This window comes from Dendrobates tinctorius, unplaced genomic scaffold (genome assembly GCF_039654945.1).
Source record: "Dendrobates tinctorius isolate UK_male_01 unplaced genomic scaffold, ASM3965494v1 ptg000060l, whole genome shotgun sequence".
Taxonomy (NCBI): Eukaryota; Metazoa; Chordata; class Amphibia; order Anura; family Dendrobatidae; genus Dendrobates; species Dendrobates tinctorius.
In genome coordinates this window covers 37,060,062-37,085,617 of record NW_027361728.1, presented here as the reverse complement: position 1 = coordinate 37,085,617, position 25,556 = coordinate 37,060,062, and the positions used below count along the sequence as shown (strand labels likewise).

Below are 25,556 nucleotides of genomic sequence, written 5' to 3'. Positions count from 1 at the left end.
ACTACCGTACTTGGAAGGCCTATTTCACTTGGTGTGAGACCAATGACGTCGCGCCCATGTCCTTTTCGCTCCCTTCAGTCCTAGCGTTTCTTCAGGCAGGATTGGATGCGGGGCTTGCCCTCAGTTCCCTGAAGGGTCAAGTTTCGGCGCTGTCCATTCTGTTTCAGAAAACGTTGGCTTCCCGTCCTCAGGTTAAGACCTTTCTTCAGGGCGTGGCTCACACGGTCCCGCCGTACCGGGCGCCCGTGGATCCATGGGATCTTAATCTGGTTCTTGAGGTTCTGCAAGGTCCGCCCTTTGAACCCCTCAGGGATATTTTCCTTTCTCTCCTTTCTTGGAAGGTAGCCTTTCTGGTGGCCATCACCTCCGTCCGGCGCGTGTCGGAATTGGCAGCTCTTTCGTGCCGCTCTCCCTTTCTGGTTCTCCACCAGGATAAGGTAGTTCTGCGGCCTCCGCCCTCGTTCCTTCCGAAGGTAGTGTCCTCGTTTCACCTCAACGAGGATATCGTGCTCCCGTCCTTTTGTCCGAATCCAACTCATCCCCGAGAGCGGTCCTTGAACAAGCTGGACCTGGTTAGGGCGGTAAGAGTCTATCTGTCTAGGACGACTTCCTTGCGAAAGACAGAGTCTCTTTTCATTATCCCTGATGGAGCGCAGAAAGGTCACCCGGCGTCAAAAGCCACCATTGCTCGCTGGATCAGATCGGCTATCCTGGAAGCCTACCGTGTTAAGCGTCGCGGAGCCCCTCCGGGTATCAGGGCCCACTCTACTCGAGCAGTGGGTGCCTCCTGGGCGGTGCGCCACAGAGCTTCCGCACTGCAGCTTTGCAAAGCTGCAACATGGTCATCGGTTCACACGTTTGTGAAATTCTACAGAGTCCACACCTACGCTTCGGCGGACGCCAGCCTAGGTAGACGGATTCTGCAGGCCGCGGTGGTGAGTCCGCTGGCCTGATGGAAGTTTGTTTCCCACCCCAGGGACTGCTTTGGGACGTCCCAAGGTCTCTGTGTCCCCCAATAAGGCGAACGAGAAAACAGGATTTTTGGGTTGCTTACCGTAAAATCTGTTTCTCGGAGCCTTCATTGGGGGACACAGCACCCTCCCATGTTTTACAGCTCCTGTTATTACTTTGGTTGAATGGTTACAGTTGAGTTGTTTATGTTGTCAACCTATTCTGTTACTTCTCCTACTGCTTTCTCACTAACTGAGGAATTCTCTGCCGGTCGGTGGGGTGTACACTGCGGAGGAGGAGCTATCTTTTTTGTGCATAGTGTCATCCTCCTAGTGGCAGCAGCATACACCCAAGGTCTCTGTGTCCCCCAATGAAGGCTCCGAGAAACAGATTTTACGGTAAGCAACCCAAAAATCCTGTTTTTTTTTTCTATTGACTAACATGCTACTGTACATCACAATGCGGATATGCAACGTTTCTGCTCGGAAAAATCCGCTGCGGATCCGCTGGATATCTGCATCGTGTGCACATGGCCTTAGGGTTTTTTAAGGGGAAAACTAAGAACCAATTAATTAGCAGAGATAATAAGCAGTCGTTTAGTTAGCAGAGATGCCAAAAAGCAGGACATTAGTACAACATGCCCCTACACCACCATGATATGGATTTTTGCTCACTCACCAGTCTCAGTCTTATACTGAGTGAACTTTCGCACAGAGCCACTCAAGGGATGAAACAACCTCCGATGTGATTTAATACCATGGAATAATTTCTGTTGACTACTGTGAGCATCAGTAACGCCTGTAGAAAGGGAGATGCTGCTTTTATACAAGAACCACAAACATGAGGGCCCTTGTAGAATGAATACCTTACCAACACAACAGTGGGCACCAACCTACGCCAGCGATTCATCAGGAGAGCTCATCATCAGTGGTCTGCATACATCATGAGTTTGTTGCAGAATTAAGTAAAGGCGTTCCCTGATATAGTGTTCCACAGCTGGCTATGTAGAGTCACCACATGTGACTTAAAAGTTGGCGTAAAAAAAACCCTGCTATATCTGGGGTTCAGTGCTTTTCACAACTTATGAAAAATGGTGAAAAGGTCTACAATGGAGTGACGAAAGCAAAAAAGAAAACAGCCTGAAAAGAGTGCAGAGATTCTTAAAAGGCACATAATAAAATTGGTTTGCTCAAGTGACAGAATCTTGTTAAAGTAAAACTTTATAAATATAAAATCCATTGTGGGCACACAATTTCCATTCAGTAGTGCAGCCTCGGAACATAGGCTGTAACTTCGATTGAAGGGGTTGTCCGGCCTTGGGCTACAAGTTACTCTACAGACTTGTGAATCCTCACAGTGCCATGCTTGGATTCTCCGATGCCGGAGTGGGCGATCAGGAGATGCGAAGTCGTATATGTCTAGTCAGGAGATGCGAAGTCGTATATGTCTAGTCAGCATGTGACCGCATGTATGCAAATTTCATACTTATGATCATGCGCGCGCTCGCCCGCTCCCAGCACCAGAGCTGGAGTACCGTTACAGCATGAACGCTCAGAGGATTCACAAGGCTGCAGTCACTTAGTGTGACTGGTAGGTCTGCTTCAGTGAATATAACCAAAATAGAGGAGCAGTACATACGTGATTGGCTGTCGATGCTGCTGACGCTGTCTGCGTGCTGGAGATTGTGCTTGTGGAGTTGCTTATATAGGCTGAACTTGGCAAACTTTCGGGATTTCCCCATGCCTCGGACCTTTGAGTTGTCCACAACGTCATCTTTTTTCTCCTGAACTTGGAAGCTAGTTTTCCTTTTGGTTTGGTCTTCACCATTTATGGCTTGCACAGACCCGGACAATATCTAAAAATGTGGATATTTAATGTAGGCAAGTTACTTTTTAATTATGCAGAAAATTCAAATCAGACTACTGTAAGAAAAAGTGGAGCCTGTGAAATGAAATTAATTATCATCCAGCTGTAATGTCACAGCAACTACTTGTCATCGTATAATCCAATATCGCCATACTGTGCCACCATCCACCACCTTTTGGTACACATAAGGCTGTAAATTTAGTATTTTGCACCTGTGTTGCCAACATCTTGCTATATGGGCTGGCTGCATCGTGTACTGCATTTGTTCAGAGACTTAAGCAGGTAAGCGGCGCTGCCCTTTAGCTGTATTTTTATTTTTTGGAGGATTTTCAGTCCTCTTTTGTGGCGTTGCTATTAGTTTAGTGATAGGACTCGCCAAGCATGGGGACTCTTGACAATGGGTTGCGAGCTTGCATATTTTGTCCAAAATATCGACCAATAACTCATTATTTATATGCATTTTGTGAACTATGTTTTTCAGGGTGCAGCCAGGCCCAGCAAATTTGGTCTTGTATACAGGGGTGTTCACATTGGGATGCATTGATAGAGTGCTGGGCAGCCCGCCTAATCGAATAGTAAGGGCGTGACTAATAGGATGTGAACCAGACATTGTGCATTGCCTTCATGTGAACAGCACCCTATACAAGCCTCTATTGTGCATACATAAACTAAGCAGTCCCCTCTCCATTGATTGGTAGGCTGTGAGTGGCTGTGTATTTTGAACCTTCGTTGCCAACATCTTGCTATATGGGCTGGCTGCATCCTGTAGTGCATTTGTTCAGAGACTTGGGCAGGTAAGTGGTGCTGCACTTTTTTCAGCTGGATTTTACACATAAGGCACACATAAAACCTTCCCAATTCTAAATATGCAAATGATAACAAATGCCTGGGTGAACAATCTCCAGAAGCCTAGTATCTACAACTGGTAATATATTACCCCCAAGAAATCCAGGCCTCTTTTAAACCTTTTTACAGAATTAACTACATAAACCAGAGGAGCATATGGGCAACATGTTTCTACAGCCAGGTAATGGAGCAGAAGGGTTTTCTTTACCGTGTTTATGCCAGCTGTAGACTGTGATGACGTGATTCTCTTGACACTTCCAACATCGGTAAGTCTGTGCTCATCGTCATCCCAGCGTCCATAAGCAAGGTCAATGCCTCCAACAAAAGCCACAGATTGATCAATGACTACTATTTTTTCATGATGTGCCCACAAGTATACAGATGATGACATATGATCTGGATGTCTCATCACCTAAAATTGATGAAAACATATTTTATTTGCGTAAATAACAATATCCTTGAAACATGGATTTTTGTGAGTACTCACCGTAAAATCCTTTTCTCCGAGACGCTCATTGGGGGACACAGATACTGTGGGTGTATGCTTCTGCTGCTAGGAGGCTGACACTAAGTGAAAAAAAGAGGTTAGCTCCTCCTCTGCAGTATACACCCTCGCCCCTATTGCGGGCGGAAATCAGTTTGGTGCCAAAGCAGTAGGAGGACAACAAATCAGCCTTAATGCAGGTACAACATGTCCAAAGGAAAACACCACCCTTATATAAAATAAGTAAACATTCATTTAAACAAGAGTCAACTGGCTAATAGGGTGGGTGCTGTGTCCCCCAATGAGCGTCTCGGAGAAAAGGATTTTACGGTGAGTACTCACAAAAATCCATGTTTCTCCTTCGTCTCATTGGGGGACACATACTGTGGGACGTCCTAAAGCAGTCCCTGGGTGGGAGATTGACTCACCGATCCAAGCTAGATGCACCTCCTGTTTAAAGGTGCGCCACCATTGCTTGGAGAATCCTTCTACCCAGGCTTGCATCCGCCGAGGCCTGAGCAAGGATATTATGTTTGGCAAATGTGTGCAGGCTGGACCAGGTTACTGCCTTGCAAACCTATTCCGTCGAAGCCTGATGCCGAAGCGCCCAAGAGGCGCCCACCGCCCGGGTAGAGTGCGCTCTGATCCCTGCTGGAATCGGCGTGCCTCTAATGCGGTAGGACTCCTGAATAGTCAAACGAATCCATCTGGATATGGACGACTTTGACACAGCGAGTCCCTTCCTGCATTCTTCAGGGAGCACGAACAGCGTGTCCGTCTGAGGAAAGGGTGCCGTCCGCGATACGTACCTCCGGAGGGCTCTTACCAGGTCTAACGCGTGATGAGCCTTTTTCCACACGGTGTACCGATGCTGGACAAACTGAAGGCAAACCAACATCTTCATTAATGTGAAAAAGAGGACACGACCTTCGGCAGAAAAGGAGGGGCTGGTCTGAGGACCACCTTATACCTATGGAAAGTGAGGAACGGAGCTCGGCAGGATAGAGCCGCCAGCTCTGAAACCCGCCTGATGGAAGTGATGGCCACTAGGGGAACAACCTTCCAGGAAAGGTACCTCAAAGCGATATCCTGAAGTGGTTCCAATGGAGCTTCCTGCAGAACACTTAGGACCATGTTAAGAACCCAGGCGTCCATCGGCGCCATATAGGGAGGTATCAAGTGGGGACACTCCCCGGATGAAAAGTTTTCACCTGCAAATTGGTAGCAACCCTGCACTGGAACAGGACGGATAAGGCCGACATTTGTCTCCTGCGGAAACCTGGGGCAAAGCCCGAGTCTAATGCTCTACCGACTGAGCTATCCGGGCTCTCTGAGCCCGACTGGAGAAAAACCAGATGTTGGAGATCGAGAATCTTAGCGGAGAAACACCGTGGCCTCGACATCAAGCAAAGAACACCTTCCAGGTGTGGTGGTAAATTCCTGCTGAAGCAGGCCTCCGGGCGCTAATCGTTGTAGCGACCACCTTGCTCCCGAACCCTGCCTGGGTTAGAATCCAAGATTCAACGGCCCTGCCGTCAAACACAGGGTCCCCGAGTTCGGGTGGCAAATTGGCCCTTGAGACTGTAGATCTGGGCGCTCTAGCAGGCACCAAAGAACGTCAGCGAGCAGCTGCCTTAGATCTGCGTACCACACTCGACGGGGCCAGTCAGGGGCCAGCAGAATCGCCGGCCCCCCTTCCGTCTTGATCCCATTGCTGACTCTCGGGAGTAGTGGCAGTGGGGGAAATAGATATGGGAGGCGAAACTGGCTCCATGGCAGAACCAACGCGTCCACCGCAAATGCCTGCGGGTCCCTGGCCCGAGCGACATATGTGGGCACCTTGGCATTCACTCTGGAAGCCATCAGGTCCACATACGGAGCTCCCCACAGTTGACAAATCTGTTGAACTTCGGGATGTAGAGACCACTCTCCGGATGCAAGATCCGGCCGGCTGAGGAAGTCTGTCGCCCAATTTTCCACGCCCGGGATGTGGACAGCCGAAATCACCGAGTTGTTTGCTTCGGCCCACTGAAGAACGTGCTCCACCTTGCGCATGGTTGTTCTGCTGCAGTTGCCCCTCTGACGAATTATGTAAACCACCGCCGTGGCGATGTCCGATGGAATCCGGACGGGGCGGCCTGCTAGAAAGTGATGAAACTTCTGCAGAGCCAGCCTAATTGCACGTATCCCCAATAAGTTGATCTGGAGGCGTGCCTCCTGTGGCGACTACCGTTTCTGGGTTGTGTGGTGGCGAAACACCGCTCCCCAACCGAGGAGACTGGCGTCGATTGTCATTATCAGCCCATGACATGGGGGGAAAGGTTTCCCCTAGGCCAGAGAGGAACTTGTTATCCACCATCCGAATGACTGCCTGACTTGAGAGGACAGTTTGTACCGCCGATCGAGCGTGAAAGGATTCTTGTCCCAGGCTGACACGAGGCGTGCTGGGGGTGAAGGATGGAACTGGACGAAAGGTATCGCTTCGATTGCTGCCACCATTTTCCCTAGGATCCTTATCGCGGATCGGATGGTATGAGGGACTGGTTGGCGAGCCCTTTCCTGAGGGAGAATTATCAACCCTCAGCAAGTGTCGAAGATCATTCCTAGGAAGGAGATCCTCTGAGCTGGCACAAGGGATGATTTCTTTGCATTGACCAACCATCTAAACGGCAAGAGTATCTAGCGTGATGTTGACACCTTCCTCACATGCCCGTATTGACGGGCCCTTGACTAAGAGGTCGTCCAGATAAGGCAAGACGAATATGCCTCGAGAATGCAGTGTGGCCCTGACAATTACCATAACCTTTGTGAATACTCTGGGAGCCGTGGCTAGCCCGAAGGGTAGCGCTACGAACTGAAAATGCTGAACGCTGATGGCGAAGTGTAGACGCCTCTGATGAGGAGAAAAAAAATGGGAATATGCAGAAATGCGTCCTGGCTGTCAGTTGAGGCCAAGTATTCTCACTGCTCCATGACTGCTATGACTAAACGGAGAGACTCCATCCGGAAATGTCTGATCCTGACGAATTTGTTCAGAAGCTTTAGGTCCAAAACAGGCCTGACAGACCCGTCCTTTTTGGGAACCGCAAAAAGGTTGGAATAGAACCCCTGAGCTCTTCCGTGTTCCGGCACTGGAACAATGACTCCGTTGTGCAGGAGCGACTTGATGGCTCCCAATAGAGCCCTTACCTGGGTATCCACCCTGGGAAGCCGGGAAAGAAAAAACCATCTTGGAGGGTATCTGACAAATTCTATTTTGTAACCTGAGGACACCAATTCTTTTACCCATGCGTCGTGAGCGATGTTGGCCCAGACGTGGTGAAAACACAGTAGGCGGCCGCCCACTTTGCTGGTGTCATGTGGTAAAGACCTCGAGTTATATTTGGCCGATGATCCTTAGGATCTGGGTCCCCTCGATCTGGCCTGTTGAGCACGCATTCTCCCCAATGGGTTGGCTCTATATGACCTGCCGCTCCCTATCCTGGTTGGGGCGGCCTGAGGTGGCGGAATTGGGCCCCGGAGTCCACCCGGAGTCTTAACGCATGACCCCGGACCGGTCTCCTATTCGGGTCCCGGACCAGGCTCAGGCTGTTTAGCGGCCGCCACCTGACCAGTGCCATCATGCTCGGCCTAGAGTGGCCGGTGGCACTGCGAAAGGCCCGAAAACGTGCCTGAACCGGGTGACGAAAAAACGGTTTAACCTTCTGTTGAGGGAGAAACCCGCTCTTTCCTCCTGTGGAGTCGGAGATAAGTTGATCCAAAAATAGGCGGCCGCACTGATAAGGCAGGGAAGTCAAGGACTTCTTGGAAGTAGAATCGGCCCACCATGTCCTCAACCATAGGGCTCTTCAGATAGAGATTGCATTAGCGGCAGCAAGTGCTGAACAATTGGTCGCATCCAAAGACGCATTCATTACATAATCTCCGGCTATCGTCATCTGACCTGTGACCTCCGAGATCTCTGCAGGTAGATCCTGCTCCTGCACGACCTTGTTTAATGTTTCTGACTATGATATCATAGCCTTGGCTACCCAAGTTGCTGCGAACGAGGGAGCGAGTGCAGACCCTGACGCCTCATATACTGAACGAGCTAGGCTCTCAATAAGGCAGTCCGTGGGATCTTTAATCGAGGAAACCCTAGGGACAGATAACAGGGTCTTAGTGGCCAGGCGTGAAACCGGAGGATCCACTATCGGGGATTCCATCCATTGTTTACGGAGGTCCGGAGCAAACGGATAACGCATTTCGAGTGCCCTTTAACCCGAGAAAAACGCCATTTTGGACATTCTCTGTGCCGCTGCACTATGTCCTCAAACTCAGGGCGAGAGGAAAAAATTCTGTGCGGCCGCTTCACTCGTTAACATGCCACGTTATGCCCCGTAGCCGCTGCGGTATCATCCTCAATCCCCAGGGTCTGATTGATGGCTTCTATGAGGCTGTCCACTGTTTCACGTGACTCTGGAGTGTCCAGGTCAATGGGCTCGTCTGAGTCGCAATCTGAGGTCTGCTCGCTATCAACCACAGGTGACGGGGAGCGAGAAGCAGATCTTACGGATGCCGAAGGCACCGGATGGACTGGGCGACACTGTGTACATTCGTTTCCCCCGGGTCTGCCTGGAGTGAGGGCGGCCCCTGCAGGCCAGAGGCTCCTGTGAGGTGGAGATTCCCTCTAAAGGCGGCGAGACACTGTCCCTGCCCCTATCTGGGGCTTGAAGGGATTCTATTGCTCTCGTAAGCGACGCCATGTACTGTGACAGTGATCGGGCCCACTCCGGGGGATTTGACACATTGGTCGCAGGGGAGGGCTCCTGGGCGCGTTTGGATTCGCAGGTTTCGCATAAACGCTTGCTCTGCGCCCGTGGAAACGCAGCCCGACAAGAGATACATGCCGCGTAAAAGAACGTGTGCGTCTTTGCTTTTTTCGGACATGCTGTATCTGTCTGCTGCTGGGGATATGGGGAAGAGGTAGCCCCTCGTTTTTCCCTATAGCGTGGCCTCTCGGGCAGCACTTACCCCAGTCCTGCACCCCCCGACCTGGATGCTTCCTTTAAATCGCGTGCTGACATCTGTGGCGCGCACCAGCCTGTAAAATCGCTCGAGGGGCGGTACTCCCACTTTGCGGCCTAGCCCGTGCTCCGAAGCCAGGACCTCGATTGTTACCGCTGAGTGCGGGGCGGGCTGCCAGAAGTGACACGCGGTCCCGAGGGCGGAACTTCTGGCCGCGGCCTAGCTCCGGCCTCAATTTTTCCCCTACCTGACCGGGGGGGCGCAGTACCAAAAAATGGCGCTACTGACCGACACAGCGTTCCTGTCCCCGACCCTCTCCTCACCGATGATCCTCTTCAGCCTGAGTGCAGGTATGTGAGGGGGTCTTTGATAAAAAAAAAAATAGGACGGTGCAGGCACCCTAACTCCATCTAACCCCTTCAGGGGGTGAGGAGAGGGACCGTCCGCCACCTTGCAGCACCGCCATCTAGCATTGGTGGAGCAGTGGGGGCCGCATAGACTAGTCTTGTGCCTCTGTGCAAGCCCATGGTTTCAATACCTAGGGGTGGACAGGGCTAAGTCTGGCATAATGTCCCACGTCGCGGGAAAGGATACGTGGAGGGATACTCGCACGTGCTCGCCCGTTGATGGTTTGGGGAAATCGGATCCTTTCAATAGGATGCGTTGCCCCTGTACATCTTCATAAAATAACAAACAAAAATAGAAGTCTGGGGAAAAGTCCCAGATATGTCCCTCGGTGCGGGAAAGTATACGCGGAGACGATACTCAACGCGTGCTCGCCCGTTGATGGTTTGGGGAGATCGGACCCTTTCAACAGGATCCGTCGCCCCTGTCTCATCTTCATAGTAAACTAGAAAAAAATAGAAAAGAATAGTCTGGAGAGATCCAAACTGTGTGTGCCTCCATAGGACACTACGCAAAAAACTGATTTCTGCCCGCAATAGGGGCGAGGGTGTATACTGCGGAGGAGGAGCTAACCTCTTTTTTTCCCACTTAGTGTCAGCCTCCTAGCGGCAGAAGCATACACCCACAGTATCTGTGTCCCCCAATGAGACGAAGGAGAAATGAGTTTTCATTTTGAGTACTTCCAACAACCTAGAACCGGAGTAATGACCACAGTGCAAGTACAAGAGGTCACTTTTTGAGCCAAGAAATATAGGCCTTTGATTACTGATTTATGTCCCTGCAGTAATATCAACAAAGGTGTGAAAGAAGGAGGGGAGAGGGGCTCCAGTAGGGGAGTAATGTTTGTTTTGTTATTTTAATCCCTTCATGATCAAGTAATTTTCCATTTTTGCCTTTTCCTAGAAACACCACCTAAATCAGCCCCTTTTTTCTATACATCAGAGAAAGGAATTTGACGTTACACATCAAGTACAGAAAAAAGGCAAGTCTAATATCAGAACATTGATTCTCCTTGACCCACACTTATTTGCAACTGGCAAGCGCTAATATGCAAAGAAGAATGGGCAAAAAATTGCAGCCTTTAGCTGTGTAAAGATGGTGAGAGACATACCCAAAAGACTTACAACAGTAATTGCAGCAAAAGGTGGTCCTACAGAGTATTGACTCGGGGGGGGCACTAAAAACAAATGCATGTCACTACTTATACATGTATATTTTTTAAATATTTAGGACAATCTTGTGTCATTTCCTTTACACTTCACAAATACTTAGTATATCACATAATATTGCAATAAAGTACATTTAACGTTTGTGGGTGTAACATGAACAAAAGTAGAAAAGTTCATAGGGTATGGATACAGTTTCATGGCACTGTATGTAAAACAAATGAGAATGCCTCTACATATAAGCCATACCTTAATATTAGGATGTATACGCATGAGCGTTCTCTTGCTGTACTCGCTGTTTATACCCAGTGCCAGTTCTACTTCCTTATACAACATGATAAAAATCTTGACACCTTGCTGCTGTAAATGTAAAGCAGATGTAAATGAAAATCAGAAATATTTTGTGTCAGAATTATGCAAGTTCCCATATAGATGTGCAGTTATTATAGAATGATTTTTTTTCGCAGGACTTTCAAGTCTTATATTTAAATCCTATAACTAGGTGTCATTAATCTACGCTGTATTGAGATCTATCAAAGATCACCGAGCGCCTGCACTTGGTTTGAACAGTCATTCTCTGGTGACAAAGTCCCTTTAAGAGTGTAGCAGCTTTGATCTCTTTTGAAGAAGTGATGAACAATTTGGGGTAACTCACGGCTTTTCTCTTCAGAACACAATCCAGTCTCCAACGGTTTCCTTCCACAACTGGGCGCTTTAGGAAGATTTCTGGGCTTAACCTTAGACAGAAAAACAGCACTAATGAATACCAACTTTAAGCCACATAGGACTGAGAAATCAATCTTAAAACACTTTACATGGGCTCATATTTCCTAAAGTACACATACTTTCATGAAATATGCATTAAAGAAGCGTTCACATTATCCCAGAACAAACAGCAACATTATCCTAAGAAATAAAGGAAGAGGTCAAAAACGGTCAGTAAACTGCCCCACCACATTAACATGACCATGTTTTCCAGATGTAACATCAACATAAAACAAGCTCATGAGAATGCACCCTAACTAGAACCCTATCTTAATTTTACGCTCTATATAGTGATGAGCGAACATGCTCGAATAACGTGTTATCCGAGTATCTAGGGTGTGCTCGAATAATATACTGTATGTTTGAGTCCCCGCAGCTGCATGATTCATGGCTGTTAGACAGTGGCACAACATGCGGGGATAGCCTGCTTGTTAGGCAATCCCCGCTTGTGTAGCGACTGTCTAACCGCCGCAAAACATGGAGCCATGAGTACGCAAACATAATATTCAAGCACGCCCAAGAATCTCAGTTAGCACCCAAGCATGCTCGCATAACACGTTATCGGAGCACATTCGCTCATCACTAGTTGTAGACTAATGATGATTACTTCCAGGCTTCTGTACAACACTTATGTAATTTTATTTTTGAGTAGATAAAGGCTAATTTAGTATCGTGTGAGTTTTTGCTCCAATGAACAAAAAAAAAAAAAAAAAAAAAAAAAAAGGGAATCTTTCATTTTGCGCTAAATTGCCTGCATTGGCAAGGAATATCAAGCATCAGAAAAAGAAAAATCAATTAAAAATACCCTACAAATGAGGAATTAGGGTCTGAGCAATTAGTATCCAGAGCACAGGTGATCTAAATTTTGACATGGATATGACTACTCTACTCTGATGTAAAAAAAACATTTGCTTTTACATCCTGCCTCGCTTCATGGCAAACTGTAAAAGCAGACAAAAGTTTCTCTATATGATGTGTCATTGGAAAGCCTGGCACCCACAACATTCAGACTGTCCAAATGCCAAGGTTGCCATTGTTCCTTCACAGCTCTGGGAAAGTGTTAGCTGTGCAAATGGCAGAAAACTCCTTTTTCCTGAGAAACTGACTGGTTACCAGATGCTAGATAGAACAACCCACAGTCTGTGTTCTCAATTTGGTGCATTACTAACAATAACTTCTATGCAAAGACCTTATTCTATGCAATAAAAAGGCAGCACGGTGGCTCAGTGGTTAGCACTATGGCTTTCCAGCGCCGGGGTCCTGGGTTCAAATCCCACCAAGGAGAACATCTGCAAGGAGTTTCTATGTTCATCTCATGTTTGGCAGGTTTCCTCCGGGTGCCCAAATTTCCAAAGATAAGCTGATAGGGAATTCACATTGTGAAATCACTGTGGAATATGATGGTGCTATATAAGAAAATATAATATAAATGAATGATGCAGTGGCTAATAATCAATAACTCTTTGAGTCTCCCATTTGTCTGCATTACAAAGCTGAATGAAAAAAATTGCTATAAAAGGTTTAATTTGACTTATTAGTATGTCTGTTATCAAACACATGAATACACATAACAGAATTAATTTTCTGTATTATTAATAAATTGCCTAATTTAAAACAACATCTACAAATAGAGGAGATCAAATAATATTTGAGGTTATGTGCACACAGGGCAGGTTATAGAAACAACAATGTGGATGAGATGTAGTGAAACCTCGCCCACGTGTTGGGGAGTGAACAAACAGTGGAAATTGCCCTGAGCTCCAGAATTGGAATCGAGAGCATGTCAATTTGTGCTGTAGATTTTCCCTGCTAATTCAGACAGAGCCCCTCTGAAACTATGTACACATACACTTAAAAATGCTTGTACCATACTAAATCTATAATCGTTAAGGTGAATTCATGGGCCAAAAATGGTGTGCCTGAATGCACCATGTGTCTCAAACAAAAAAGAAATGCTGAAAACAGAAGTGGAAAGGGTAATACATACATTAAACCCCTTAAGGACCCAGCCACTTCGTACGTTAATGGCAGAGTCTCATTTTCCAAAAGTGATCAGTGTCACTTTATGTGGTAAAAACGCTGGAATGCGTTAACCCCTTAGTGACAGAGCCAATTTGGTACTTAATGACCAGGCCAATTCTTACAATTCTGACCTCTGTCCCTTTATGAGGTTATAACTCTAGAACGCTTCACCGGATCCTGCTGATTCTGAGAATGTTTTGTCATGACATATTGTACTTCATTACAGTGGTAAAGTTTCTTTGGTATGACTTGCGTTTATGAAAAAAAAATTTTTTTGGCAATTTTCAAACTTTTAATTTTTATACCCTTAAATCAGAGAGTCATATCGCACAAAATCGTTAATAAATAAAATTTCTCACAGGTCTACTTTACATCAGCACAATTTTGGAAACATAGTGTTATTTTGTTAGGAAGTTATAAGGGTTAAAAGTTGACCAGCGATTTCTCGTTTTTCCAACAAAATTTACAAAACCATTTTTTAGGGACCACCTCATACTTGAAGTGAGGTTGGGGGGAGGGGGGGGGGGAGAGTTTATTAACCCTTCAGGTGCTTTACAAGCAATTTCTCCTGAGCACACCAAGATTCAAAGAAGCTTTATTGGCAGGACTAAATACACATTAGTTTTGCCAAAGCAGGTGTACAGAAGGGAATAGGGATAGGGACTGTAGGGATGTTGGGAAGGGGCTGTAGGAAAGGTGGATGGGGCAGATACAGGATGGGACTATAGAAGTCCATGGCATAGGGAAGGTGGATGGGGGCATGGGGGCAGATCCAGGATGAGGCTATAGAAGTCCATGGCATAGGGAAGGTGGATGGGGGATTGGGGCTATCCAGGGTGGGGGCCATAGAAGTCCATGGCATAGGGAAGGTGGATGGGGGGTTGGGGCATATCGAGGGTGGGGGCCATAGAAGTCCATGGCATATCATAGTTCTCTTTCTCGCAGTCTATGGCATTCGCTCACATATTGCGCTGCTATCTCCACTGCTCTCTCTTCTTCCCCCAGCAGGATGTATGTTTTCTCTTCCTCCTTCATGGTGGTGAAATCCGGGAAGAGATGTGAGAGTCTCCAGTCCTGTCACACCAATACCCCATATGTGATGGAAAACCACTGTTTGGGCGCATGGCAGGGCTTGAAAAGAAAGGAGCTCTATTTGATTTTTGTAGTGCAAAATTGTCTGGAATAGATTATGGACGTTATGTCACACTTGGAGAACCACCAAGGCTCAAAAACAGCAGAAACCATCACAAGTGGCCCCATTTTGGAAACTACACCTCTCAAAACATTCCTCTGGGGGCTTTAGCGAGCATTTTAAATGCACAGGCATTTCACATAATTGTATAACATTGGGCTGTAAAAATGAAGTGTTACATTTTTTTCCACTAAAGGGCTAATAGGAAAAAATGGACCACAGAATTCGTTACGTTTTATGCACAGTACAAAGCTCAGGAAAGGTGTACCATATGGGAGTGCAGATATGCCTGGAATGGTTTGCGGGTGCCATGTCACATTGGCAGAGCTGAGGTGTCAGGACAGCAGGATCCCCCATAAGATACCCCATTTTACAAACTACACCTCTTTAGGAAATCGTCTAGGGGTACAGTGAGCATATTGACATGTGTTATACTATTAAGTGGTGAAAAAAAAAATTACATTTTCAGCAGAGTAAAGTTGTTTTAGCCCCAGATTTTACATTTTCACAAGGGGAAATGGGTAAAAATGACCATATAATTTCATATAATTTGCTACATGGTATCTTCTGAACGAGGCAATATGCCATATGTGGCTTTACCGTACACGAGGAGATGCGGGAGGGAAGGAACGCTACTTGACTTTTGGAAAAAGAACTAATTTTCATAGAATAGATTGCGGACTCCATATACAGGGCTGCTAAATGCCAGAAGAGCAGACTCCTTCTCAATTCACCCCAATTTGAAAGTTAACCCCCTGTGGGAATTCATCCACAGGTGTAGTGATGATTTTGACTCCATGAGTGAAATCGATACTCCTAAGTGAAAATGCAAATCTGCCATTGTAGTGCTTGTACATAGTAGTGCCAAGTACATTGTAGTGCCCATACATTGTGCCCAGCTCAAGCTTCTTGAGACATGTACCATGTAAATCAAGTGGGCTCTCTTTGCTACAGTAATGCCAAAGGCGTGGACGCTAACTGCAATTTAGGCACACTATGGAGCTCAAGAGAAGGGGGTATTTAGACTTGGGAGCGCAGATTTAGCTGGATTTCTTTTGGTGGGAGCCACGTCACTTTTCCCAGAGCCTTTGTGCTACCAGTAACGTGGACCTCCCTTTATTTCTTTTAATAGGTGATGATTATGAGTGGGTACTTGTTTTTTTTGTTGGTTGACTAAAAGCTTTTATTTGTGCCATTTTGGGTTACAGAACATTTTGCATTAGTTGACAGTTTTATAGGTCAGCTCATTCTAGATACCAAATGTGTACTTTTTTGTTTAGTTTTATTTTTACATAAATGTGTATTTATTGTAATATTTTGTTTTTTATTTTGTAGGGGTTTATTTTAAATATTATTTTTTCAATCTTAACTTTTTTGTTTTATTTATTTTTTTACTTGGTCCCTCGATGGGTCTTTAACCCTTTCTTACCTCGGACGAAACAGTATGTCCGAGGTCAGATCCCCCACTTTGATGAGGGCTCCGGCGGTGAGCCCGCATCAAAGCTGGGACATGTCAGCTGTTTTGAACAGATGACATGTGCCCGCAATAGGGGCAGGTGGAATCGCGATCCACAATCGCCTATTAACTAGTTACAGCGGCATTTAACAAACACTTCCGGCCACCGGGCTGGAAATACGCGCATCGCCGACCCCGTCATGTGATCGGGGATCAGCGATGAATTGGCATAACAACAGAGGTCTCCTAGGTGGTCGGTGCTCATAGCAACGCTGTAATTCTGCTACATATATCGCCTATATGTAGCAGAGCCAATCAAGTTGTGGCAGCTTCTAGACTCCCATGGAGGCTATTGAAGCATACCAAAATTAAAATAAATGTTTTAAAAAATATGAAAAAAACATATATATAAAAGTTTAAATCACCCCCCTTTCGCCCCATTCAAAATAAAACAAGGAAAAAAAAAAAAAAAAAAAAAAAAATCACATGCACATATTAGGTATCGCCGCATTCAGAATTGCCCGATCTATCGAAAAAAAAGAAGGATTAACCCGATCGCTAAACGGAGTAGCTGGGGAAAAAATAAAAAAAATTCAAAAGCCAGAATTACGGTTTTTTTTGGTCACCATGATATTGCATTAAAATGCAATAACGGGCGATCAAAAGATCGTATCTGCACATAAATGGTATCCTTAAAAACGACAGCTCGGCACGCAGGTCGGTTTTAGCATATAGTGAACCTAGCAAAAAAGCCAAGCAAAAAAAAACATTTTTTGCAATTTAACCGCACTTGGAATTTTTTTCCATTTTCGAGTACACGACATGCTAAAACCAATGATGTCTTTCAAAAGAACTCGTCCCGCAAAAAACAAGCTCTCACATGGCCAGATTGACGGAAAAATACAAAAGTTATGGCTCTGGGAAGAAGGGAAGCGAAAAACGAAAACGCAAAACCGAAAAAAGCTGGGGTCATTAAGGGGTTCACTTATTAATCTATCAGTGGTCTCATGCATTGCAATGCATGAAACCTGTGATATTACACAAGCAGTTCTCCTGTTGCATCCTGCCCATGGCTGGGTCCATCAGGCAACCCATACTGTGCACACCAGGTGGTCATTGTTTAAATTGCGGGTTCCATGACAACCATCGGCTCCCCGTGATTTTGTCACGGGGGTGCCGACGTGGGTGATACAAAAAGCCCCATTCCTCTAAACCTTCCAAACGTCGTGATCGTAGCATCTGTATGGTTAGTCAGCCAGGGGCAGTTTGGGCACCGTCCCTGGCTGTTACTGCAAGAACTCGCCTGTTAGTTGAGCTGAGCTCCTGCGGTGATCATGCAGGAAGTGTTAATATTTTAGTGATCGTTCTGTGCACATAGAACATTTGTCAGCCTGTGTAACAAGGCCAATAAATGGTTACAGCAAAACAACGCTCATGTAGCGGTCTGAACGACGCGGTGTAAACCTGACATTATACTTGGAAACATAATCTAATCGTGTCACACAATGTTCCATTGTACGATTAAGCGTTATATACACAAGTCTTGACAAATCCTTTACCATAACGTTTATCTTCACTCCATTTGATGCAATCTTTGGCTGGGTTGAAGCTGACCGTAATTAAAATTCTTCAGCGATCACTACATTAAGGCAAATATCTACAGATTTTGTCAGCTCCAAAAACTTAACAGTACATACGTGTGACTGATTTTAGCAGCTCTTTATTAACTGCACTTTTATAAACGTAGTACATGAACCATGGGCACGTGTTAAAAACCAAACGAGCATTAATAGCTATAACATTTTTATGGATATTGAAATGTCTGGGACAAAGTAATACTAACCACCAATCTGTAATGAAAATTTCTTCCTTTGCCACTTCCATTGCGTCAGCCACATCATTAAAATATCCTTTTGCATTGACATACCTAAAACAAGGCAAAATTATTACCATGTCACAATAAGGTCATGTTCCTGAAAGATACATTGTAATCAGCAACTATGCACTTTGGAATGACTGTACAGCAACGGCATCACCTTGTGACTCGGTAATAACAGAGGCCATTTCTTTTATTGCTATGAGGCAAATGTTGTAATAAAAAGGCAATCTGCAGGAATTTATTTTTTGCTGAAATTAGCTGTTACCATTGAAGAGAATTACAGATGAATAATCATTTACTGTGCAGAAATAACCTTCCAGCAGAACCTCATGAAGTGATGGGGCAAGCATGATTAAATTAATTTCAGATCTCTTCTAGAAGGGTGATAAATACAAAAGTAAAGTTTATTCACAATGAACGCAAAAGATTTAATATTTAACCCCTTTCTGCCATCGGACAGAATAGTACGTCCGATGGCAGTATCCCCTCCTTTGATGTGGGCTCCGGTGGTGAGCCCACATCAAAGCCGGGACATGTCAGCTGTTTTGAATAGCTGACATGTGCCCGCAATAGGTGCGGTTGGAATTGCGATCCACCCGTGCCTATTATTAATTAGTTAAATGCCACTGTCAAACTCTGACAGCGGCATTTAACAAGCGCTCCCAGCCATCTGGCCGGAAATCCGCTCACCGCATCACGTGATCGGGGGTCATCGGTTCATCGACATTACAACCAGAGGTCTCATGGAGACCTCTATGGTTGCTGATGCCGGATTGCTATGAGCACCACCCTGTGTTCGATTAACAAAAAAAAAAAAAAGGTGTAACCTGATAGCTAAATGGCGTAGCGAGAAAAAAAATCCAAACGCCAGAATTATTTTTTGGTCGCCGCAACATTGCATTAGAATGCAATAACGGGCGATAAAGAGAATGTATCTACACAAAAGTGGCATCACTAAAAACGTGAGCTCGGAGAGCAAAAAATAAGCCCTCACCCACCCCAGATCACGAAAAATGGAGATGTTACGGGTCTCAAAATATGGCACTTTTTTTTTGTGATTCCAGATTCAGGTCATTGACCAGGTCCTTACGTGTAATTCTGGCCCGATTCCTGATCTTTCTTGGAAACACCCTTACCCCATGAGGCGAGAACTTGCATGGAGAGCCCCAGATTGATAGTCATCTTGTGTTTCTTCCATTTTCTAATAACTGTGCCAACATCTGTTGCCTTCTCCCCAAGTTGCTTGCTCATTGTCCTGTAGCCCATCCCAGCCTTGTGCAAGTCTACAGTTTTGTCCCGGCTGTCCTCAGACAGCTTTTTGGTCTTAGCCATGGTGGACAGGTTTAAGTGTGATTGATTGAATGAGTGGACAGGTGACTTTTATACAGGTAACAGGCTCAAACAGGTGCAATTAATAGAGGTAATGAGCGCACAGTAAAAGGGCTTCTCAAAGAAAAACTAACAGGTCTCTGAAAGAGAGCATTCTTGCTGGTTGGTAGATGATCAAATACTTATTTAATGCATTAAAAAGCTAGTTAATTATTTAAAAATTATGCAATGTGATTTTATAGTTTTGTTTTTAGATTCTGTCTCTTGCTGTTGAAGTGTATCTACGATAAAAATTACAGACTTCTTCATTCTTTGTAGGTGGGAAAACGTGAAAAATTGGCAGTGTATCAAATACTTATTTTCCCCACTGTAGATATTTCAGTCATAAACCTCATAGCAGATATTGTTACACTGCATATGCATTCCGAGGATTACATATAATATCTACAGACTATCAAATTTGACAAATTAAACAGTATGCAGGAGATATTCCAGGCGCAGCACATACCATTTACTCAGAGTGTTCTTTTGAAGTGCTGCATATGATCCAAATCTGTGAGCAGTCAGGAAGTTTTTCCCATGTTTCCGAACAAATTCTTCAATGGCCTGACCCCACCATCGTGCATGTCTGTAGCTGTTACACTTCAAAATTAGAGACCTAGAAAAACCCCAAAACTTATGCTCAATTGTTACTGTCAAGGGGAATATAATAATCCATGTCAATTTTCATTCCTTTCGATTACATCATATGTACTGCATGCTGTTGTAATGAGGACAGAAAGTCAGGGGTTGGGAGGTACATACTTAGAGGTGTGCCCAACTATGTGGACTGTTCCACTGAATATTTGTACATAACTGCACAATCCTCTGATGTGAAGACGTACATTTTGTAAAATCACATAATATATTTCTAGTAGGGTATAGTTTTTCCAGTTTAGAAAATGTTTTGTGGAATGGGTTAGAATATCATAATAAAAGATGTAAATACACCATAGTTGATTATGCAATCCTGACTTAACAGAATCACCAAATCCTTGTAATCCTTCTAAGGGGCCCAAAGCACTATTTCGGAGGTTGCTGCTGTAGGAAATTGTCTTTTGACCTCAGATTCCTTGTCTATTATTCTGTCACCAGAAGTATATAGCATATTAGCAGCAAATGCAGAGTCGCCAATTCTCAAAGTGATGCAGAGGAGGTGGCGGAAAGCTTATTGATGCTGAAAGATGGTCTGCACGACAAGTAAGTGGGTCCACAACTTAGATTTGAGGGTCTGTCTCCTGTATTATTGTAGTTGAGTTTTATCACAATACATAGAATATTGAAATTTGCCTGCATGGAGTCACGCCAAGTGATGATCATAGCACAGGCCATTTTGATTATTTATTCAATTCCAACTAAAGTATCTAATACACCTTCTATTTTAGCTGCAAATTGTCTCTTCCGAGAACAAGAGGATTAGAACTCTAGTGCCACCGATTGGAAGTAGCGATCCTAAAAGTCAATGTCGACCCTTTAACAAGCATTGTCACATGACTTAGGATAAGGCTTGTTAAAGGGTCGACATTGACGTTTAGGATTGCTACTTCCAATAGGTGGCACTAGAATTCTAGTCCTCTTCCTCTTGCATGAAGGTACATTTATTTTAAGAACTTAAACCTTGATTATAATCACAAAACTTCTAATATACATCATCTACACAGAAAATGCTAACCATGAGAAAAATGCAATTCTTGAAAAGAAAAACAGAGTGGAAACAGACTGAATGGCTTAACCCCACCTGGACAGATTATCTATTCGCAAGCCATACTGGGTCTCGGTGTCTTTCTTCCCAATCTTTATGTTGAATTCCTTATCTACTAACAGAACAAAGGATATGGCTCCAGTGTCGGACTTCATGTACAAAAGGAAAGAATCTTTCACAACCAGCCACCTGCAAAATTTATGAGAGAAATTTTAACATTCTTTTAGATTACAGGGAAAAATGTAACGTGACTTGCAAAGAGCACAAACATTCTGACCTTTTATACCCTGATCTAAAAATATTTGCACTCAGCTTAGGGAAGCTCTCATATGGCTACTCATCTATACCAAATTTATGATTGGGCATGAAGTAATTATTATACTCAATACTGATTTCCAAAAGTTATACACATAAGATCGACAGAATAAAGTTTTTTGTTTTTGTATGAGGAGTTTAAAAAGTTTGTCTCATTAAATGGAGTAGATGGAAATGCCCATATCCCACCTATTCCAAATTAGATGCTTTTTCAACGCTCTTGGAGCATAAAATCGGATCAAAATGATATCTGAATAGGTTTCTGTGAAAATTCAGGTGTATTCTTCCAGTACCTCTTTGACCATCGGTAGCAAACACTTCCTTGTCCACAGCAATTCAAGCCAGGTATTCTGTGTCCACCAGACCTCTTCATGATCATGCCCTCTCTGAATAAAGCATAGAAAGATTGTGGAGTGCTTGATTTCTAATGACACAAATTACAATTTTATTTTAATGCATCTGTCGTAGGGGATCTCAAAAATCCTACATACCGCTGCTATGGAGACCAAGATTTGTCAAGTGACCTTTCCAAGGTGACAAGTCCAGAATTTCAACAAAGTTTAATTTTAACACTCCCAAGTTCCAGTAAATTGCTATTCAATACACAGGTTTTACCAATAGAAAAGATGAAATGTGTCCATTGTGTTCACACAGTGGAATTCACGCAAAGACCATCCTGTCTTTAGGATCGTCCCTATTAATGGGCTGTATCTGCTAGCAGCTGACAAAGCAAACTGAAAAGCCATGACTGTTAAATACAAATAATTCTGTTTTGGTGTAATAAGACGAATTCTTATTACTATCGGGTAAGAGGTACACCCTTAGGAAATAGTTTAACTTGAAAAGGTTGCCAGTTCCTTTGGAGCCAACCACTGAGCTCCTGTAAAGGCACCCATAAACAGACTAAAGTATGTTGAACCCGTTGATATTGACAGGTTTGGTCAACGCTCTACTGTGTATGGAGGCGCTGGCCAGCTGATGGTCAGAAATGTTGGATTTAAGACTGGCGATCACATTGTTCTTCCTGAGATAAGGCTAGTTTCACACTAACGTATGGAGGAGCTGCGGAGGGATGCGGACTTCCTCCGTGAAGCTCCGCCCACTGCCGCGCCACTAGCCTAGGTGATTGTATTGTCCTTGCATTGCTGTTATACCACCTAGGCTAGCCCTAGCCATTTAGTCTATTGTGAAGTCATATAGCGCAGGTTAATCTTTACATTTTTCCACAGTTAATTTATGTTTTAAAAGGGGTGGGGGGGCAACCACTTTTTCACACAGGGCCCTAAGAGGTTTGAATTTCTTTTTCTCTTAATAAAGATCTTCATTTAAAAACTGCATTTTGTGCTTACTTGAGTTATCTTTGTCTAATATTTAAATTTGTTTGGTGAACTGAAACATTTAAGTCTGACAAACAAGTAAAAGAATAAGAACTCAGGAAGGGGGCAAACATTTTCACACAACTGTATGACAGTCATTGTACAGGGTGGGTTTTTTCCCCCTAAAACATGGGCAACCAGGACTAGATTCAACAACTATCTTGCTGTGTGACACACCAATAGCATGATAAACTCTGACAAATCGGGTGCATAAGATTTGTCCAGCACTGTTTACTTTCCTGAAGGGCGCAACACATCATAACAATAAGCAGGTATCAAAAGCACACGTCCTATTCAATGCCGGACGTTTTCAGGGTATGTGCACACGTTGCGAATTTGCTGCAGATTGGCTAGTACAATGTAATTCTATGGGGAAAAAAACGCTTTGCACATGCTGTGGAAAAATCCGTGCGGAAACGCAGCAGATACTAGATAATAGAGAAGAGAGAGAGAGGATTCAAAAAGATTTAAATAAACTGGAGAAGTGGACAGCAACTAACAGAATGGTTTTTAACAGGGAGAAATGCAAAGTACTACATCTGGGCAATAAAAATGAAAAAAGCATATATAGAATGGGAGGAATAGGGCTAAGTGACAGCACATGTGAAAAAGACTTGGGTATACTAATAGATCACAGACTGAATATGAGTCAACAGTGTGATGCAGCAGCAAAAAAGGCAAATGCAATTCTAGGATGTATTAACAGAAGCATACAGTCTAGATCACGTGAAGTCATTATTTCCCTCTACTCCTGTTTGGTCAGACCTCATCTGGAATATTGAGTCCAGTTTTGGGCACCACATTTTAAAAAAGACATCAACAAACTGGAGCAAGTTCAGAAAAGAGCGACCAGAATGGTGACCGGTCTGCAAACCCTGTCTTATGAGGAAAGGTTGCAGGATTTGGGAATGTTTAGTTTGCAAAAGAGAAGACTGAGAGGAGACTTAATAGCTGTCTACGAATATCTAAAGGGCTGTCACATTGTAGAAGGATCAACTTTATTCTCATTTGCACAAGGAAAGACTAGAAGCAATGGGATGAAACTGAATGGGAGGAGACACAGATTAGATATTAGAAAAAACTTTTTGACAGTTAGAGTGATCAATGAGTGGAACAAGCTGCCACGAGAAGTGGTGAGTTCTCCTTCAATGGAAGTCTTCAAACAGAGGCTGGACAGACATCTGACTGGGATGATTTAGCGAATCCTGCTTTGAGCAGGGGGTTGGACCAGATGGCCCAGGAGGTCCCTTCCAACTCTACGATTCTATGATTTTCTGCAGCATGTCAATTCTTTGTGCGGATTCTACAGCATTTTTACACCCATTCCATTACAGGAATCTGCAGGTGTAAAAACCAAGGTAAAATCCGCAGGAAATCCGCATAAAACATGCGCGGATTTTGACCTGCGGATTGTGCCAAAGTTGCAAATTCCGCACAGGAATCCACAACGTGTGCACATACCTTTGAGAATTCGACCTATTTGCTGATGTACACTTCTCATTTGAGTACAAAATGTAGCACAAAAAGTTAGAAATCTTTAGCACAATTACATCAAGCTGGTAACAGTAGCATTTCTTATTATATAACAGTAATAGTGACATATCTACCACTAGTTTGTCAGACTTGTGAGGATTATCTTCTTAGCAGAACACATGCTGAGTGCTATTTTTATACAGAATTTCAGAAGTAAGCCGTGCTAATTTGAGTGGAGCACGGGAAAAAGTTCACAAAAATGCAACACTACAAACCTGGTAATGATTTTTGCTCTCAAAGTGAAATAAAATAAAAATGGTAATATTGGAGCCCAAACTTATCAAACATAAAAATATGTTGTGAAAGAGGTCTTAGTCAATTGCTCAAAAAACATCACAGCAACGAGAGAACACAATGTCGTTGATGCAGTTGTACAATATTATAATGGATAGGAGTTGTGCTAGCAAAAAGAGAAAAAAGTAAAAACACACCCCCCAAGACCCCACACAACCTACAAGAAAATGCCATAGAAAGAATAGAGAGCAGCGGAGAAAACTAACCATATAAAACTTACATGCCCTTCGGTCCAAGGTCATGGATAAAGGATAGCTGATTCACATCAATAAATTCTCTCTGGAATAAAGTATGTTACAATGTAATTACATACAGATATGTGGAAGTTAGTAATACATTGAAAGCTGGGGGAAAAAAAAAAGAAATAGAATGCTCCATTTATTCAGAATTTTGCTTTGATACTCTAAAGCCCCCGATTCCTAAACGGGAATCTGTCACCCTATTTTTCGCCTATCAGCTAGCGGCACCACCATCAGGGGCTTATCTGCAGCATTCTGTAATGCTGTAGATAAGCCCCCTATGTAACCTGAAAGATAAGAAAAAGGAGTTATATTATACTCACCCAGCGGCGGTCCGGTCTTGGTACGATGGGTGTTGCGGTCCAGCGCCTCCCTTCTTCTAACGGTGACGTCCTCTTCTTTGCTACCTTTCATGGCTCCTGCGCAGGCGCACTGCTCTGCCCTGTTGAGGGCAGAGCAGAATAGTGCAGTGCGCAGGCGCCGGACTTCACCTGGCGCCTGCACACTGCAGGACTCTGCTCTGCCCTCAACAGGGCAGAGCAGTGCGCCTGCGCCGGAGCCATGACAGGCAGCAAAGAAGACGACGTCACCGTTAGAAGATGAGAGGCGCCGGACGGGACGGCGACACCCATCAGACCGGGCCGAACGCTGGTGTGAGTATAATATAACTCGTTTTTCTTCTCTTTCAGG

The 25,556-nt window shown here is 44.5% G+C and overlaps 1 protein-coding gene across 6 annotated transcripts in view; it reads right to left on the bottom strand.

The window, feature by feature from the left end:
• Nucleotides 1–25,556, bottom strand: part of PLD1 (phospholipase D1) — a 358,284-nt gene that overhangs the window by 95,573 nt on the left and 237,155 nt on the right. For 5 of the 6 annotated variants that reach the window (XM_073578846.1, XM_073578845.1, XM_073578848.1 and 2 more), the window contains 10 exons: nt 24,848–24,906; nt 21,718–21,810; nt 21,146–21,298; nt 19,877–20,026; nt 18,004–18,087; nt 11,381–11,462; nt 10,975–11,085; nt 3,872–4,075; nt 2,590–2,806; nt 1,630–1,749 (listed from right to left, as the gene is read on the bottom strand). In XM_073578846.1, coding sequence (XP_073434947.1) covers nt 1,630–1,749; nt 2,590–2,806; nt 3,872–4,075; nt 10,975–11,085; nt 11,381–11,462; nt 18,004–18,087; nt 19,877–20,026; nt 21,146–21,298; nt 21,718–21,810; nt 24,848–24,906 — 1,273 coding nt within the window. The remainder of the gene's footprint in view (nt 1–1,629; nt 1,750–2,589; nt 2,807–3,871; nt 4,076–10,974; nt 11,086–11,380; nt 11,463–18,003; nt 18,088–19,876; nt 20,027–21,145; nt 21,299–21,717; nt 21,811–24,847; nt 24,907–25,556) is intronic. The other variant, XM_073578850.1, reaches the window with a different exon arrangement.